General features: G+C 41.5%; 1 protein-coding gene across 2 annotated transcripts in view; it reads left to right on the top strand.

Moving 5' to 3' along the window:
- Positions 1 to 3,217: 3,217 nt before the first annotated feature.
- Positions 3,218 to 19,810, top strand: part of TTPA (alpha tocopherol transfer protein) — a 30,599-nt gene continuing 14,006 nt past the window's right edge. Inside the window, exons 1-2 of one of the 2 annotated variants that reach the window (XM_070747853.1) lie at positions 3,218 to 3,992; positions 19,201 to 19,354. In XM_070747853.1, the coding sequence (XP_070603954.1) occupies positions 3,789 to 3,992; positions 19,201 to 19,354 (358 nt within the window). In that variant the 5' untranslated portion in view covers positions 3,218 to 3,788. The remainder of the gene's footprint in view (positions 3,993 to 19,200; positions 19,355 to 19,810) is intronic. The other variant, XM_070747854.1, reaches the window with a different exon arrangement.

The following is a 19,810-nucleotide window of genomic DNA, read 5'->3' as shown; positions in this document are numbered from 1 at the left end:
CATGCCTGACTGCAGAAGTGGGTTTTAAGAAGCTTACGAAAGGCAAGGAGGGTGGGGGCAATTCTAATCTCGGGGGGGTTGGTTCTAAAGGGGCGGGGCCGTCACAGAGAAGGCTCTTCCCCTGGGTCCCGCCAAATGACATTGTTTAGTTGACGGGACCCGGAGAAGGTCCACTCTGTGGGACCTAACTGGTCACTGGGATTCGTGCAGCAGAAGGCGGTCCCTGAGATAATCTGGTCCGGTGACATGAAGGGCTTTATAGGTCATAACCAACACTTTGAATTGAGACCGGAAACTGATTGGCAACCAATGCAGACTGTGGAGTGTTGGTGTAACATGGACATATTAATGACCAGTTATGGTAGTGCTGAAAAAGTGAGTTACCACTGATCCTTGCATTTATGACTGTTGCAATGTCCCTACAATCATGTGGGCTGTTTACAAATTGACATGAATTTACAATTTTAGTATCCTGGGATCAAGCGAGAGACATCTGCTACCTTCCTAGGGGACGTCTGTCAAGGAAAATCCAATGGTGAAAGCCAGATGTATTTAAAAACACCACAAATCGCTTAACAAAAAGGTTTTAAAAAGTCATAACATTGGCTGTGACTCCATTAATAACTGCATCATTTGGTGACAGAGGAAGTCCCACTTGTGGTCATAAGATGAGAGCTACCTGTAACCCTTGCAGCTGTTAAAAGCCAATTCTTAGCAATCAAGTCTTACAATCACATTTAAATTTCAAATATGTTCACCTATACTTTTATATCTTTTCTTCTTTTCTTTACTTATATTATTACATATCTTTCTCTTCAATGTGTATTATGTATTGGACAAAATAAATAAATAAATAAATAAATAATATAAATATAAACATAAACATAAACATAAACATAAACATAAACATACATACATACATACATACATACATACATACATACATACATACATACAAAAATAAAATAAAATAAAATAAATACCTTGTGGCTTTCAAAGTGTCCTCCTATCTAACTTCTGCGAAAGACTTATGCCAAAAGGAAAAATCATTTCCTAATCAAATAGGGCATAGGGTTTATTAGCAAAGATTTGAGGGCAGAGAGGAAGGACAAGAGAAATTACATATTGTGTTCTTAGGCTGGAACAAATAGTTCCGATTTATCTGTCTGGAGCTTTAGTGTTCATAATGTTTGAAATTTTCTGTTTGCACCATTTTAAACTTGTCCTCCCTTCTGTCTTTCCCGTTGAATTCTTTTTCATTACTTTCCCGTAGCCATTGCTGCCTCCTATCATCAGCATTTGTCTAAATCAGTTGAATTCCAACCTATAAAACACCAACCTAATTCTAAAGTTCTTAAATTACTAATACCAATATAAGAACTAAAATTACTAATTGACGTATATACAACAAGTAAGTCTGCGGAGAGGGGCGGCATACAAATGTAATAAATAATAATAATAAAAGCTATTTTAAAACTAATAAAGTACTGAAATAGAAAAATTAAAAAGTCACTAAAAATGTTGTCATTATGTGGCCATTTTGCTCCATCTTCAGATGTAGGGTCAGATACATGCTTTCCAGTGTGAAAGCTCTGATTCTGAGGCCTAATTGTTTTTAACCACTTAAAAACATCATGAAAAGAACATATGTGGAAATGCTTCAACATTAACTTGGATTTTCTAATAAGAGTTCAAGTGTTATTTGAAAAGCTTATTTTGAGAGCCAATAGCTTGAGGTTATACACATAGTTTGTAAACTACTGAAATTACATTATAATGAGACTTCATGTACAGAGACATCTGTATAATGAACATCTAGGATTGAAAGAGATCTTAGAGATTATCAGGTTTGGAACCCTGCCGGTTCACAAATACATTTTTTTCTTATTCAGCCTTATAGTATCAGGCTGTGATTCTGACCTTACCAAAAATAATGACCATGAAAATCTGCATTACTGTATTTGCAGATATGCACCTGGAAATATAAGTGCTGACTGAGACAGTGGGACATTTTGGGGCTTCACTAAATTGTGCTGAGTCAAAATGTGATCCTTGTTGAATGACTTAGTGCAAGGGTAGGCAAAGTAGGCTCTTCTATGAGTTGTGGTGGACTTCAACTTCCAGAATTCCTGACACAATCCTGCTAGCTCAGAAATTCTGGGAGTTGAAGTCCACATGTCATAGAAGAGTCAACTTTGCCAACTCCTGATTAGTGTGTTAAGTCGGAGTTCTCTGACACATAACTTTTGTCCCCTGCCCTAAACATAGGATTTTATTGTTTTATGATAGGTAGTAAGTGACAAACAGAAGCACACAAACACCCCCCCCCCAAAAAAAAATCTGCTTTGATATAAATCAGATTCCAAGATTATCACTGGGCCTGATATGGCAGGAAGAAGAAATAAATCTTGATGCCTCAACAATAATTAAGCCACAAGTGCCATCTTGAATATAACACAGTTTATGCCCATAACAGCTTAAGCCAAAATTTAAAAAAGCACATTCTAGCTTAATTTATAGCTAGGTAGCATGTACCTTTCTAAATGAATCCACCCAATCCTACCAAGACTTCTGTAACATGGGGAGATTTATTTATTTATTTATTCATTCATTCATTCATTCATTCATTCATTCATTCATTCATCTATACAATAACAACAACAACAACAACAGAGTTGTAAGGGACCTACACTATTTCAGACAAATAGTTGTCCAACATCTTCTTAAAAACTTCCAGTGTTGGAGCATTCACGACTTCTGGAGGTAAGCTGTTCCATTTATTTCTCCTTAGTTCTAAGTCACTTCTCTCCTTGTTTAGTTTCCATCCATTGCTTCTTGTTCTACCCTCAGCTGCTTTGGAGAAGACTTTATGCTGCCATGATCCGCTTAACAATGGGGGGGGGGGGGGAGAGAGAGATCCCGAAACTTGGCAACTTTGAAGACTTGTGGACTTCAACTCCCAGAATTCTCCAGCCAGATGAGCTTTCTTCTTCCTACATTCAAGCTACTTAGCCTAAAATTGGGGTCCCAAACTTGGCAACTTGTGGACTTCAACTTCAACTCCCAGAAGACTTGTGGACTTCAACTCCCAGAATTCTTCAGCCAGCAGAGCTTTCTCCCTTCTAAATACAAGCTTAGTGTCAGCTGGGGTCCTCAAACGTAGCAACTTTGAAGACTTGTGGACTTCAACTTCCAGAATTCTCCAGCCACCAAAACTGTTCTGAAGTATTCTGGGAACTGAAGTCCACAAGTCTTCAAAGTTGCTAAGTTTGGGGACCCCGGCTTTACACTAAGTAGCTTGTATTTAGAAGGGAGAAAGCTCTGCTGGCTGGAGAAGTTGCCAGTTTTGAAGGGTTTAACTACTCGGGCTTAAGTACTCGGAGAAAAGTTGACTTAAGAAGCTGGCTTCTCCGCGCCCACGATCTAGCAGCAGCCTTTGGAGATTGCCGACAGCCCGGGCTCGGACTATCCCAACTGGAGTTTTCCGTGGCTTCTCCACCCCCGTGTTTGTTTGAGTTGCGCAGGGCGCTCCTCCTCTTGGCCGGGCAGTTGGCAGCGGGAGTAGCTGAGCGCAAACCCTCCTCATGCTGCCACTATTGTTATTTGCCCCGGGGAGGGGCACCGACTCTCGTTTATTTTCGCCGAGGAGTTGCGAGAGGTGCTTTTCTGGCCGCGCCAGTGTGTCGTGGGCCGAAACTCTCCGTCCGTTTCTCCTCCCAGGAGTTATGGGCAGGGGCACTTAGCCGAAGTCTCCCCTTCAGAGAAACACACACATTCCGGGCGGCGTCATGGACCGAGACCAGCTGAATCCCCCGACGGTTCCCCTCAACGAGTTGCCGGACGACTCTCCTCACGTGAGGGCTGCCATTGAGGCGCTGAGGCGCCGAGCTGTGGAAGAGAGCCCGGAGGAGATCCGCCAGTCTGACCTGTCGGACGCCTGTCTGATCCGCTTCTTGCGGTGTCGGGACTTCGACAGCAACCTGGCCTGGAAGGTAAACGAGATCCTCGGCAGAAGAACAGGAACGCACGGGCGCCCGTCCGTCCTTTCTCCCTCCCTGCTTCTTCCCCTCCTGGCTGGCGCGCGGGTTACTTTCAGGTAACTTTTGCATCGCTGTCCTGCTCGGGCTGTTCCTTCCGTGCTAAAGAGCTGAAAGGAGACCAGCTTTTAAAGACCCTCTAGGTCAGAGTTCAGAGGTCCCCAAACTTGGCAACTTTTAAGACTGGCGGACTTCAACTCCCAGAATTCTCCAGCCAGCATAGGTGGGAATGGAAGTCCACCAGTCTTCAAGTTGCCAAGTTTGGGGACCCCTGCTTCAAGCTATGTTAAGTAGCTTGTATTTGGAAGGGAGAAAGCTATGCTGGCTGGAGAATTCTGGGAGTTGAAGTCCACCAGTCTGAAAAGTTACCAAGTTTGAGGACCCCTGCTTTAGGCTAAGTTGGGAGCTGAAGTCCTCAAGTCTTAAATATTGCCAGGTTTGGGGACCCCTGCTTTAGGCTAAGTTAAGTAGCTTGTATTAAGAAAGAAGAAAACTCTGGTGGCTGGAGAATTCTGGGAGTTGAAGTCTACCAGTCTTCAAGTTGCCAAGTTTGGGGACCCCTGCTTTAGGCTAAGTAGCTTGTATTTAGAAGGGAGAAAGCTCTGCTGGCTGGAGAATTCTGGGAGCTTAAATCCACAAGTCTGAAAATCAGATTAGATTAGATTTATGAGATTTATAGGCTGCCCAACTCCTTCCAGATTCTGGGCGGCGTATACAATCAAAACCAATATAAAAACAATTAAAATTCCCAAGAGCAAGATCATTCATGCCTTCTTGGCTGGAGCTAGATGGTATTGTTCAGTGGCCCCAGATCTGTCAGCAAAGCCAGGTTTTCATGGCTTTCTCGAAGGCCAGGAGTATGGGGGCAGTGTGGACCTTGGAGGGGGAGTTGGTTCCAGGGAGCCAGTGCTGCCACAGAAAAGGCCCTCCCATGCAAGCCCACCAACCGACACTGTCTAGCAGATGGGACCCGGAGAAGATCAACCCTGTCATCCTAATCAGTCACTGGGAGGTATGCAGCAGAAGACGATCCTGTAAATAGTTGCCAAGTTTGAAGACCTCGCTTCCCTGTTTATCCTCAGCTACTTTTGGCCAAGTGCTTCCACCTACTTTCCTAGAGACGCCTAAATTAGAAAGGCAAACTCAAGCATGACTCTTCTCTTTCGCCAGAATTGGAATGTGCTGATTCTGTAAATTGTTCAGTAATAGAGCTCAAGCAGGTGCCTACACCTAGTTGAATCTAAGCAAGGTCTGGATGGATGATTATTGCAATGGGGAACCTCAAGGGCAATGCGGGGTTAGAAAACAGATTGGGAAGTTGAAGGCCATCAGGAAAAAGACAAGTGCAAGGGGACAACAATGGCAAAACACACCTCATCTCACCAGGAGTTAAGCGCTGCCTGGTTTTTACTTCAGAGTGGCTACCTTTCATCTTTTTCTAATTGTTCTTTCCTCTTGAAAGAATAGAATACAATAGAATAGAATAGAATTTTATTGGCCAAGTGTGATTGGACACACAAGGAATTTGTCTTGGTGCATATGCTCTCAGCGTACATAAAATAAAATATACATTTGTCAAGAATCATGTGGTACGACACTTAATGATTGTCATAGGGGTCAAATAAGCAATGAAGAAGCAATATTAATCAAAATCTTAGGATATAAGCAACAAGTTACAGTCATACAGTCAACATGGGAGGAAATGGGTGATAGGAATGATGAGAAAAACTAGTAGAATAGAAGTGCAGATTTACTAGAAAGTCTGACAGTGTTGAGGCGAGGGAATTATATTGAGCTGCAACCAGAAATCTATTTTTGTTGAATCAAAGGTGCTTTTTCAAGAGGCAACTGTATTTTCTGTTTTTTGCTTGACGACATTTTACTTCTCATCCCAGAAACTTCTTCAACTAGCTGAGAAACAGAAAAAGTCTTCAAAGAAAAACCAGAAAGTTCAGTTGTCTCTTGAAAAAGCACCTTTGGGACAACCGTGACCTGGATGATTGAGAATCTCCACAGACATTATTATTGACCAGTTGTCATTCGTTATCTTTAGCCCTCGAGGGTTAGCCAAGTCATGAGATATTTACTATAGGGATTCCAGGAATGCTACTTTATTTTGTAGGACACATTAAAATAATTTTGAAAGCCTTTCCAAAATTTTCTCTGCCCTACTTGGTCAAGTCAGGAACATTCTCTTCCAGAGTCTCTTTTCATGTTTACTGCTTTCCCAGTACTTGGCAACCATTTAACTTCTTCACTTCCTTCTCAATAACCAGAGCTAAATTCCTCTACATAAGGTTTTGGTGGCTTTTGTATCAGTTGGAAGCGATTCTTCACTTGCGTGGTATTGATCTTTGCTTTTCCAGTTCAGATTTCTTTAAGCGTGTGTCTGTCTTTGCTTTTTTAAAGCACCACTCATCCAGTAGGATTTCATTTGTCTTTCTTCCGGCTTTTTTGTGCTGTTAAAGGCAACTATAGTAATAACTTCTATCACCTTTGTACCTAAGAGCAATGAGGGCACAGGAAAAGACAATAAAAAGCTGCAAGAAGAATTTAAAAATCTGGATACTCAGTCAGTTAAGGCACTGAGCAATCTTGTTTGTTTGTTTGTTTGTTTGTTTGTTTGTTTATTCCAATACACAATGAGGGTTTTAGTGGGTATATATCTATCTATCTATATATATATCATGGCACCGGACCAGATTATCTCAGGGACCGCCTTCTGCCGCACGAATCCCAGCAACCGATTAGGTCCCACAGAGTTGGCCTTCTCCAGGTCCCGTCAACTAAAGAATGTCGCTTGGCGGGACCCAGGGGAAGAGCCTTCTCTGTGGTGGCCCTGGCCCTCTGGAACCAACTCCCCCCCAAAGATTAGAATTGCCCCCACCCTCCTTGCCTTTCGTAAGCTGCTTAAAACCCACCTCTGCCATCAGGCATGGGGGAATTGAGACCCTCTTCCCCCTAGGCCTTTACAATTCCATGCATGGTATGTATGTATGTATGTATGTATGTATGTATGTATGTATGTATGTATGTATGTATGTATGTTTATATATATATTAATGGGCTTTTAATTATTTCTAACATCAGACTACTATTGTACACTGCTTTATTGTTGCTGTTAGCTGCCCCGAGTCTCTGGAGAGGGGCGGCATACAAATCCAATAAATAAATATCTATATACACATAGTAAAATACATGATGAAGGTTATAGAGGAGATACTCATAGTAAAATATATCTAAGAAATAACAGAAAAGAAGATATAGTAATAGAACATCTCAATGAAATAATAGAAGAGATATATGAATAGAACAAAGGTATAGAAGATATAGGAGAGCAATAGGACAGGGGACGGAAGGCACTCTAGTGCACTTGTACTCGCCCCTTACTGACCTCTTAGGAATCTGGATAGGTCAACCGTAGATAATCTAAGAGTAAAGTGTTGGGGGTTTGGGGATGACACTATGGAGTCCGGTAATGAGTTCCACGCTTCGACAACTCGGTTACTGAATTCATATTTTTTACAGTCAAGTTTGGAGCGGTTAATATTAAGTTTAAATCTGTTGTGTGCTCTTGTGTTGTTGTGGTTGAAGCTGAAGTAGTCGCCGACAGGCAGGACGTTGCAGCATATGATCTCTCAGATTCCTCCAAGATACTAAAAAAAGAAAACTACAATTACTGTATACAAATAGTGGCAGAGTTCATGTTTTCATGCAGCGCATGTATGCCACTCTTTTCCTTGTTTGCCTGTTTTTATTTCTGTCTCTATAAGCTTTTGTTTTCATCTTAATTCAAAGTGAAATGTTGAGTTTGCACAAACCAGACATTGTACCCAGCTAGATTACCATATTTCAATGTACATTACCAATTTCAAAGACATAGAAAGAAATCTACACAATACAAATTCCTATTTTCACAATAGTTGTGGGAAAACATACGAGAAGAGGGAATAAATAAAGTCAAACATTAAAATTAACTCTGGACGTTGAGAAGGAAGTGAAGAAGTTAAATGATTGACAAGTACTGGGAAAACAGAAAACATAAAAGAGACTTGGGAAGAGAATGTTCCTGACTTGACCAAATGGGGTAGAGGCTTTATTTATTTCCCAAACATTTTGTTTACTGTTACTACTGGTACTTAGTTATACGGTTATTATTTAGTATTCTGTCATTTCTCTGTCCTTCCCTGTCCTTTGAAAAGTTTTGCTCTCATCTTTCATATTTTTACTGCTGTTTGAAAAATAAAACTTTCTAACAATCAGTTTCAAAAGCTATAACAAAAATGTGTTGGAAATTTCAAATTTCCTCAGAATATAGAGAATTTTTAAATGTTTATGAAGCGAACAACGACATGGGAGAAATTTATCATGACTATTTTTTAATTGAAGATGTTTCTTGTATACAGTGCCGGCTCCATTTGAGAATGATTCTGTGTCACTTATACGATAGTCAAAGCAGTTCAAAATATTTTTATTTACTTCTTTAAAACTTTAACCCAAACACTATTCAACTGAGTTTATTTGTCATCATGTGAGCATGTGTGTACATCTAATAAATAATAACCTTGGAATCCATTAACACAGTGATCCCCAACCTTTTGGATGCCAGGGCCTGGTTCCATGGAGGGTGGCTTTTCCATGGCTAGAAGTGGGCATGGTTTCACACACTACCTGGTCCTGCGCCTGAGCAACTAGGACTTTACAACATGTATTGCCTGGTTCCTAGCAGGCCATGGACCAGGTCCTGTTTGCAGACCAGGGACCATGCATTAACTGTGGATCCATGCATTAACAGATAGTATAGATATTTGAGCTGTTAATTTATGTACCAATTCACTTTATTCATTATTTATTTATTTATTTATTCATTCATTCCTTAATTCCTTCCTTCCTTCCTTCCTTCCTTCCTTCCTTCCTTCATTTATTGGATCTCTATGCTGCCCCTCTCCGAGGACTCGGGGCGGCTCATAACATATAAAATATAAAATAATCCAATTAACTAATTAAAAATCAAGAAAATCCCCAGAAACCATAAAAAACAAATATTACATTCACTCCACATTCTCTCAATACATTGATTGATTGATTGATTGGATTTATATGCTGCCCCTCTCTGAGGTCTCGGAGTGCCTTACAACATATAAAAAACAATACAACATCATAATCCAATTAATTTAAAAGAGTTAATCTAAAACTCCCATAGTATTAATTTATTGTCATTGTCATTCAGACAACAAACACACACTACATTCGTTAGGCCAGGGGGCTAGGGTCTAATGTAAGGTGACCAGACATCCCGCTTTTTAGGATTTTTTCTCATGTCCCGCATTGTTTTTCAAAAGTCCCACTTTTTTCGGGTGGCCAGTTTGCAGAAGCACCCTCGCTCACTCCGGCTCTGCAGTGCCCCACCACCACCACCGCGATGCCTCTTGTGCGCCCAGCCTCACTCCTGCTGCTGGGCTTGCTGCAAGCCAGTAAGCCGACCCAAGCCGCTTCCACCCCAAACCAACGGGCCAAACCTGTTTTTGCACTGTGGGACCCACAACTCCCGCTACAGTCTCTCTCCAGCCCTCCAAGTCCTCCAGTGACGCCTAAAAGACAGGGGCCCTGCAGACGCCGTCGAAGCCACCACCCTCCGTTAGCTATGTCTTCATGAGGAAGAACAGGCAAGCTTTTTTGAGCGTTTTGAGTTTTGTCAGTCATCTGTCTCTCCCCCTGCCGCCGCCAATTTATTTATTTATTTATTTATTTATTCGTTTATTCATTTATTCGTTCGTTCGTTCACTCACTCACTCACTCACTCACTCACTCACTCACTCACTTATTTATTAAATTTGTATGCTGCCCCTCTCCGTAGACTCGGGGCGGCTCACAACAGTAATAGAAAAACAATGTACAATACAAATCTAATAATTAAAATTAAAAACCCATAATTTAAAAAACATGCACACAACATACCATACATAAACAATATAGGCCTGGGGAAGTTATCTCAGTTCTCCCATGCCTGACGGCAGAGGTGGTTTTAAGGAGAAGCCCAACTCTGTGGGACCTAATCAGTCGCTGGGATTCCGATGGTGTCCTGCCTTACCTAACTCATGATCTGGTCACTTTAGTCTAATGGCCTCAAGCCTGGTGGCATAAATGGGTCTTGAGACTCTTGCAGAGCGAAGAGGGTGGGGGCAGACAAATCTCTGGGGGGAACTGATTCCAGAGGCCTGGGTCCCCCACAGAGAAGGCTCTTCCCCTAAGCCTTGCCAAGCAACATTGTCTAGTTGATGGGACCTGGAGAAGGCCAACTCTGTGGGACCCAACCAGTTGCTGGGACTTATGCAATTTTACATGAGTCCAAGTGACTGGTTTTGCAAAATCTTCCTGTAACTTGCATTCAGATCAAATCAAACTGCAACTAACATTGCTACAGAGAGCAACATTTATTTATATTGACATTTCAATCCATGCTAAGCACATATTTGATTCCAGCCTAACTCATTTTGTTCACTAAGAAATTTATGTGCATTGGCATTTTTATTACAATGGCTGGGACAGGCAATTTGTTGTTACTATTGCAATTTCAATAGCTTTCCTTGGCCTATTTGTAAAAGTGCAGAGACAGAAAATATATTGTAGTTTATGAAGGTGATATGCAGCTGTGCATATTGATTGTCAGTTTTAGCAATGGTAATAGCTTATTTTTATTAAAATCCAATCCTTGTTCATTGTGCTTCACTCAAATATCCTTCTGATCTTCCCACACAATTGCCATAATAAGCGATATTCCATGTTGATACTGTAGTTGGATAGAATAAGTTTGTGAAATGCTTTAAACCTGAAGATAAAATGTTGTTGTAATGCATTGTGGTCCTGTATTATCTAAGAGGGTTACGTGAGCACATTACCTACACCTTCTCATGTGAAACTGGAATAATATCCATTTAACAACTCAGTGCTTGCCCAAACATGCTCCAAAGCATTGTTTTCCCTTAGAAATTCAAAGTATGCATGGACTAAGGTAAGCTCTCTATTTCCAAACTGAAGACTAGATGGGAGTATTATTAAAGTTTGGTCGATTCCATCATGTGTAATCCATACTGCAAAAAGTAATGAACAGCAATATTTGCCAATAGTGTCTAAATAAACGCTAGTGACCATTTGGATTGTTGCACACTTGCTATGCAGCGGTTGCTTCTGGTTTGGACCTGGTGTTAGAACTGGTAGCGCCGGTGGCGAGAGGATCCGCCCAACCACTGGGAATGCCTCTGTGCATGTGCGCACACACAAACCAGTAGCAAAATTATTTACAACCCTCCGCTGCAGATATGATAACATAGATACACAACCTACCTTCCTTCCTTCCTTCCCTCCTTCCTTCCTTCCTTCGAAACAGAAGATTGACGGCAGAAAAAGACCTCATGGTCCATCTAGTCTGCCCTTATACTACTGTATTTCCTGTATTTTATCTTAGGATGTTATTCCAGGCATGTTTAAATTCAGTTACTGTGGATTTACCAACCACATCTGCTGGAAGTTTGTTCCAAGCATCTACTATTCTTTCAGTAAAATAATATTTTCTCACCTTGCTTCTAATCTTTCCCCCAACTAACCTCAAATTGTGTCCCCTTGTTCTTGTGTTCACTTTCCTATTAAAAACACTTCCCTCCTGAACCTTATTTAACTCTTTAACATATTTAAAGGGTTAAACAAATAATTCTCTTCCTCCCTCCCTCCCTCTTCCTTCCTTTCTTGTCTTTTTCCTCTCTCTCTCTCATACAAGTACAGTGGTTCCTAAGTGGGGGTGATGCAGTGGTTAGAGTGCAGCACTGCAGGCTACTTCAGCTAACTGCTAGCTGTAATTCAGCCTTTCAAATCTCACCACTGGCTCAAGGTTGACTCAGCCTTCCATCCTTCCAAGGTGGGTAAAATGAGGACCCAGATTGTTGGGGGCAACATGCTGATTCTGTAAACCACTTAGAGAGGGCTGTAAAAGCACTGTGAAGCGGTCTATACAGTAAGTCTAGATGCTAAATGCTAATGCTAATTCTTGGGCTACAAGTGTAATGGAGCCTGCCCAGCATGGTCGTAACTCATTACAGTTGTAAAGGTAATTTTCTGCAATGGTTGTTAAGTAAACACTATAGTTATTGCTAGTACAGGGTACATGGTTGTTAGGGATTGCCATTGTAAACTGCATGTTGTACACTTGTACCAAACTTGTACTTAAAGAGTTAATGTGCACTTAAAGAGTTAACTTGTACTTGAAGAGTTAATATTCAAGGCTGTTTCGTCACTTCCTCATTGAAGCTATAAAAGCTTATTATTCTGCTCAGTCATTTCCTTTTTCACTTTGCCTGAGAGAGGGGGAGTTGTGTTTACGCTTCGTGCGTATCTTCTTGTATTAGCTTCGTGCTTATTATCTATATTGTATTTTGCTTTGTGCTTCAATCTTGTAATTGCTCAGTGCTTATTATCCTGTATTTGCTTTGTGCTTATTTTGGATTGTTTATATTTTGTTTATATGTAAATAATACAGTACTTATTTAACTAAGTCTCTGTCTTGGCTTTATCACACATCCACGCTCTGTTAAAATTCTTTGCTCGGTGATGTCGAACGTTTCATAGCTTAGCTAAACCGAGACAAGCCAACAGTTATAGACAGTGGTGGGATTCAAAAAACGTTGCTACTAGTTCTGTAGGTGTGGCTTGGTAGGCGTGGCTTGGTAGGAGTGGCAGGGGAAGGATACTGTAAATTGTCCAGTCCTTCTCCACTCCAGGGGTAGGTTACTGCAAAATCCCCATTTCCTCCTGATCAGCTAGGACTCGGGAGGCAGAGATTAAATGAGGGCAGGGCCAGTCAAAGGTGGTATTTACCGGTTTTCTGAACTACTCAAAATTTATGCCTCCAGAACTGGTCAAAGCCTGCTGAATCCCAACCCTGGTTGTAAAGCAAACTAATGGTTACGCTATGGACGTGGTTTCGCTGAGAATCAGAAGTAAATGCAGACTTTGTAAAACTTATCATAAAATGTGGCTACATGACTACAGGATCCTGTAAATGGCTGTAAATGCAGCCCGGTTGTGGAGTGCCTGAAATGCACTCATGTGACTGCAGGGAGAGATCCCCATTGGAATTTAGACTCTAGATGGTAATTACCAGTGATGGGCTCCTACGGGAACGGTAAGGAATGCAGTACTGGTAGTGAAATTTGGAGCTCCACACCAGAGCGCCCAATTTGCACTGAAAGATGTTGAAAGAAAATGCATAAGCCACGCTCACAGTGTGGTAGTAAAAATTTTGGTAGTCCATCACTGGTAATTACCCCCAAGTCAGTCCATTAGAACTTTGAACAGACATTAACTGGTCGTAAGTTAAAGGCTATCTGTATAAACAACGGTGAAGTTTGGTCTTGAACGGGGTAGGCACAACAGATTTAAACTTAATATTAACCGCTACAAACTTGACTGTAAAAAATATGACTTCAGTAACCGAGTTGTCGAAGCATGGAACTCATTACCGGACTCCATAGTGTCATCCCCAAACCCCCAACACTTTACCTTTATATTATCTATGGTTGACCTATCCAGATTCCTAAGAGGTCAGTAAGGGGCAAGTACAAGTACACTAGAGTGCCTTCCGTCCCCTGTCCTATTGGTCTCCTATATCTCCTATACCTTTCTTCTATTCCTATATCTCTTCTTTTACTCTTTCATTGATATGTTCTATTACTATATCTTCTTTTCTATTCTTTCATAGATATATTTTACTATGAGTATCTCCTCTATAACCTTCATCATGTATTTTACTATGTGTGTGTGTATATATATATATATATATACCCACTAAAACCCTCATGGTGTATTGGACAAAATAAATAAATAAAATAAATAAAGCTGGCTCTTCTATGACATATGGACTTAAACTCCCAGAATTCCTGAGCTAGCATGATTGGCTCAGGAATTCTGGGAGTTGAAGTCCACAAGTCATAGAAGGGCCAACTTTGCCTACCCCTGGTCTTGAAGGAGACTCCTGAGAATATTGTGGATAGCCAAGGAAGAAAACACATGGATTATTAAACAAGTCAACCCAGAGTTTTCATTGGAAGCATAAAAGAAGAGGCTCAAATTCTCCTGCTTCTGACATATTACGCAAAGAACCAGTTCTCTGGAGTAGGCTGTAATGCTGGGAAAGTTGGAAGGAAGGAGGGTGAGGGGGATAAGCATCAAGATAGATGATCTCACAATGACAATGGGCACACTATTAAAAAAACCCTGAAAAATCAGGTAGGGCAACAGCCCCCAATCTATATGGCTAGGCAGCCTGGTAGGAAGGGAACGAGAGAGAAGTCGGTCTGCTGGTCATGCAAGTCGCACTGTGTGCGCAGCAGGAGATGCTGTGTGAAAGTGCTTGCCACTTCCTGCCTTTTGAGCCTGGTGCTCTGTGCTTCGCTGGACCTTTAGACCCCTGCCACCTGCTTGCCTTCTTCTCCATGTCTGCCTCCTCTCTCAGACTCAGTCCCATAGCAGCAGCAGCGGCACCGGCCTATTGGTCACACAAGTCAAGCTGGGCATGAGCACTGGCGTGCCACTCACACAAGTCAGTGTGTGCACTGGCCAGCCACTTGCACAACCTAGTTTTGAACAGGCTACAGCCAGTAATGGGCCATGGCTCACGGGTTGGGGACCCCTGAAATAGGGTCACATCATCATGAAGTAAAGCTACCTGGACTGTTTCTAAGAGTCGAGCCCAACTTTATGGGGTATCATCATCACAATCAATCAGTGGTAGAGGCACCACTGTACTTGTTCTTTTTTCTTGTTTTGTTCTTCACTTTTCCCCCTGATGAAAATGGAGCGCTGAATTTATATGTGAGGTTATATATATATTGCTTAGGTGTGGGAGGGAATTTTATGCTTGTGAGACAGACAGTGGTTGAAATATACAAATGGAGATCAATTACTTTTGAAACATAAAATAGATTTATAATGGGGCAGAATTGCTAATAGTAATTCGAATTAGATTGGCAACCTAGGGAAGCTAAATATTTCCCACTTTGCTTTGCTTTGTTTATAGTTCTTTTGTTCTTAAATTCAGGATAATCTGTCATTTGGGGAATTCTGGGAGTTGAAGTCCAAATATCTTCAAGTGGCCAAGGTTGGGAAACACTGGTATAGATTACAGAACCCCCCATCACTGCAGTTTTATGCAGATTCTTCTGAAAGTTCTGTTTTCTATTGATTTGCCTCTTGAATTCAAAGACATAAACTCACAGGAAAGCAGTAGTGAAATGCTCCCGGTTCTGGCGTACCTGTAGTGACAGCTGCTGCTGGTTCGCCAATGCTGACTGGCCACACCCCCAAACAGGTCCCACAGTCCCTGCTCGCTTGTCCTTCAAATGGATGTCCCAGGGCTACACATGCGGTAGGATGTGAGTCCACACCGGAAGAGGACTGGGAGCAGTGAAAGGCTTATGCATTTTCTTTCAACATCTTTCAGTGCAAATTGAACAAATTACTTGTCAATGTACTTTAAAATAACAAATGGAGAGAAATCTATTTCTAAACTGAGAGGAGCTGGGGTGGCGCAGCAGGTAGAGTGCTGTACTGCAGGTCACTGAAGCTGACTGTAGATCTGTAGGTCACCAGTTCAAATCTCATCAACGGCTCAAGGTTGACTCAGCCTTCCATCCTTCCGAGGTGAGTAAAATGAGGACCTGGATTGTGGGGGCAATGTGCTGGCTCTGTTAACAAGTTGCTATTGCTAACATGATGTAAGCCGCCCTGAGTCTAAGGAGAAGGGTGGCATAAAAATCGAAAGAAAGAAAGAAAGAAAGAAAGAAAGAAAGAAAGAAATAAGTACATAAGCAAATAAAATAAATAAATAAATAAATATAAATAAATAAATAAACCAAACAAACAAAAACCAAGTAAACAAGTAAATAAAATAAAATAAAATAATAAAACAATAAAATAAAATACAATACAATAAAATAAAATAAAATAATAAAATAAAATAAAATAAAATAATAAAATAAAATAAATAAAATAAATAAAATAAATAAAATAAATAAAATAAATAAAATAAATAAAATAAATAAAATAAATAAAATAAATAAAATAAATAAAATAAATAAAATAAATAAAATAAATAAAATAAAATAAAATAAAATAAAATAAAATAATAAAATAAAATAAAATAAAATAAAATAATAAAATAAAATAAATAAAATAAATAAAATAAATAAAATAAATAAAATAAATAAAATAAATAAAATAAATAAAATAAATAAAATAAATAAAATAAATAAAATAAATAAAATAAATAAAATAAATAAAATAAATAAAATAAATAAAATAAATAAAATAAATAAAATAAATAAAATAAATAAAATAAATAAAATAAATAAAATAAATAAAATAAATAAAATAAATAAAATAAATAAAATTATAAAATTATAAAATAAACAAACAAAAAACCAATAAATAAATAAATAAATAGGGTGCTCTGGGGTGGAGCTGCATTTTCGCTACCCTACTGCGTCCCCCCCTGTCCAGGCAGCAGCCCACCCCTGATTGCAGGAAATGCGGTGCAAATGTGCAGCAGGACATCTGCTTGCTTCCTGCCTTTTGGGCCTGGTGCTCTCTGCTTCGCGAGGCCTTTGGATGCCTGCCCCCTGCTTGCCTCCCCCTCCCCCTCTGCCTCCATTCTCAGACTCAGTCCCCTAGCAGCAGCAGCAGCAGCAGCAGCAGCAGAAGGTAAGGCCGATGCTGGCAGGGGTGAGGAAGACCTGCTGCGCCTCAGCTCCCAAAGATGCTCTACTGCCACTGGCACCAGGGCCATGCAGGAAAATTGTGTGAGTTGGTGTGGGACACTCCCACCTGTGTGTTCCGTTCCCATTCTATCTGGCTGGGTCGGGGAGCCCCCACCTCCTTTCTCTTCCTTTTGCCCTCATTCTTCTCCCCCACGAGTGCACAGGATTTTCAGCCTGCCCGCTGCCCTGCCACGAGGTGGGTGGGTGGGTGAGTGAGTGGCTGGGAGGGGAAAATAATTGACAGCCTGCTGAGCCCTGTAGGGACACCAGTCCGAGGTGGAATTGGCTTTAAATTGTCCACCCGTTGTTTGCTTTGGCTCCCCGATCAGTTGCTTTCCAACTTCGGGAACTCCCAGAGGAAACGGCTCCCAACTTTTTCTCCTTCCTTGCTGATGGGAGAGGGAGGGGGATGCCTGGCTGTGGAGAGGGTTGGTGCAGGGGGTGTTTCCCACTGGGCAGTAGGCTCAGCTGCAGTGATGGGGATGGAGGCTCGCTGATTGAGCATCCATCGCCAGTCTTGCCCAGGTGGGCATTGAAGTCTCAGAAACCACCTGTGGTGGCTGGATGTCTCCTCCTCTGCTTTTTTAATACCCGCAATGAGTTAGTGTGACGGAAGTGCGAGTGTGTCCTCGCCGTGGACAAACAAGGGCTCCCTGATCCCCTGAAGGCACCAGGGGGGGCTGCTCTTTCCACCAGACCAGACCTGATGGAAGCTGCCTTCTGCCTCAGGTCCCACTCCCTGCATCCAGCCCCTGAAACCAGCCGGCCCAGGCGATGGGTGCTCATGGCTGCTCAAGCACACATCCTGAAGCCTGTAGCCAGGTCTGGGATGGACGCCGGCTTGCAGCAAAGCCCACCACCACGAGGCCCACCTGCACAATAGGCTATGATGCCCTGACCCTGCTCAACTACACTTCCTTGCTGGGTGCCAGCCTGGAAGCCACCACTGCCACCCAGCAAAGTAGCACAGAAGTTCCAGCCCATCCACCCCACAATCAGCTGTACCTTCCGGCCTGGCCTTTTACTTTCAGCTTACCTCCCTGGCAAGGCTTGGACACTGCCAGGCACACTCATCCCCTTACTCTCTAGGCAGCACCACTATGTCCTTGCCCTCCAAGGCTCCCACAGCCCCAGAGCCTGAGGCCAGCAGAGCTCCATAGGTGCATGCCCCGGCACTGCCTGGCCCGCAAACATCCCGGAGCCAAAACCAGGAAGGGGGGAGGGGGGCAGCAATGGCACTCCGGGATGGCATGTGACAGGGTCACTGCCCTACCAAAGCATTTTCTTCCTTCTCCCACTGCTGAGAGGAAGAGAAAAAGAAAGAGAGAGAGAGAAAGAAAGTGAAAGAAAGAGGAAAGGGAGAGAGAGAGAGAGAAACAGAGACAAGAAAAAAGAAGAAAGAAACAGATGGAGAGAAAGAAAAAGGAAGGGAAAGATGAAAATAAAAAGGAGAAAGAAAAAAAGAAAGAAAGAAATAAAAGAAAACAAAAGAAAGGAAAGAAGGAAAAGAAAGCAAAGGAAGAAAGGAAGGGGGTAAGGAAAGAAGGAGGGGAAAGGAGAGGAGAGGAAAGGAAATGAGGGGAAAGGAAGGGAAGGGAAATAAAAGGAGAAGGAAGGAAAGAAGGAGAAAAAGAAAACAAAAGAGAAAAAGAAAGAGAGAGAGAGAAAGGAAGGAAGGAAGAAAGTGAAAGAAAGAGGAAAGGGAGAGAGAGAGAGAAACAGAGACAAGAAAAAAGAAGAAAGAAACAGATGGAGAGAAAGAAAAAGGAAGGGAAAGATGAAAATAAAAAGGAGAAAGAAAAAAAGAAAGAAATAAAGAAAAGAAAACGAAGCAAAGAAGGAAAAGAAAGCAAAGAAAGAAAGAAAGGAAGGGGGTAAGGAAAGAAGGAGGGGAAAGGAGAGGAGAGGAAAGGAAATGAGGGGAAAGGAAGGGAAGGGAAATAAAAGGAGAAGGAAGGAAAGAAGGAGAAAAAGAAAACAAAAGAGAAAAAGAAAGAAAGAAAGAAAGAAAGAGAAAGAAAGAAACTTATGACCACAAATGAGCCCTAAAATTTTGCTTACTAAGCAAAAGTGTTGTTAAGTGAGTTTCACCACCAAGCATGCCCAACGAGTTACATGACCACCAAGCCACGCCACCTGAAGCCATGCCTACTTGACCTCCAACCCACACCCATAAAATAAGGCATGCCCACAGAAAACGTTTAGATTTCACCACTGCAGGAAAGTGTTGTAAGTGTAGACTTGTAACATCCAACTTTTTAGTAGCTGATATCATGCTATACATGAAAATTTATGTGTGTGAAATTATGCTATTACGTTATCTCATTTCCATCTCTGTTTATTATTTCTGTTCTTAGGTTTTCAAAAACTACCACCAATGGAGAAGGGAATGCCCAGAAATAATTGCAAATTTACATCCACCCTCCGTTCTTGGTCTGTTGCAAACAGGCTACATTGGAATTTTGAAAGAGAGGGATCCAAGTGGTTCTAGAGTTGTCTTTTATAGAATTGGCAAGTAACTTTTATGTTGATAATTCTGTCTAGTTTCTAACGGGACAGATGCGTAAAGGGATAATGAATAAATTGCCCTCAGATCTTACGATCAGGAGCCACATCCACCTCCATCGCACCTTCCACTGTGCAATTTCTGATTCTGTTATTGAAGGGAAGAGAACTGTAGCTGAGGTTCTCCTGGCTAAGTTAAGAAGGTTGGAAGAATGCTGCCAAAAAATTTGACCAGCTGCATTGGACCATATTTGAAAACTTACTTTCCTGTTTGTGTCTGTGTCTATATGCGCATATACAAGTAAACTGGAGGGGTTTTTTTCTCCTGTCAGATAGCTAGCTAGCTAGCTAGCTAGATAAGTAGGTAGGTAGGTAGGTAGGTAGATATTTGTTTTTATAGATTTTCATGGATATAACGATGCATTTTGTGTGTTTGAGTTTCCCCCCGTGTATTGAGAGTGT

This window comes from Erythrolamprus reginae, chromosome 3, assembly GCF_031021105.1.
Source record: "Erythrolamprus reginae isolate rEryReg1 chromosome 3, rEryReg1.hap1, whole genome shotgun sequence".
NCBI lineage: Eukaryota > Metazoa > Chordata > Lepidosauria > Squamata > Dipsadidae > Erythrolamprus > Erythrolamprus reginae.
This window is presented reverse-complemented; position numbering and strand designations above follow the sequence as displayed.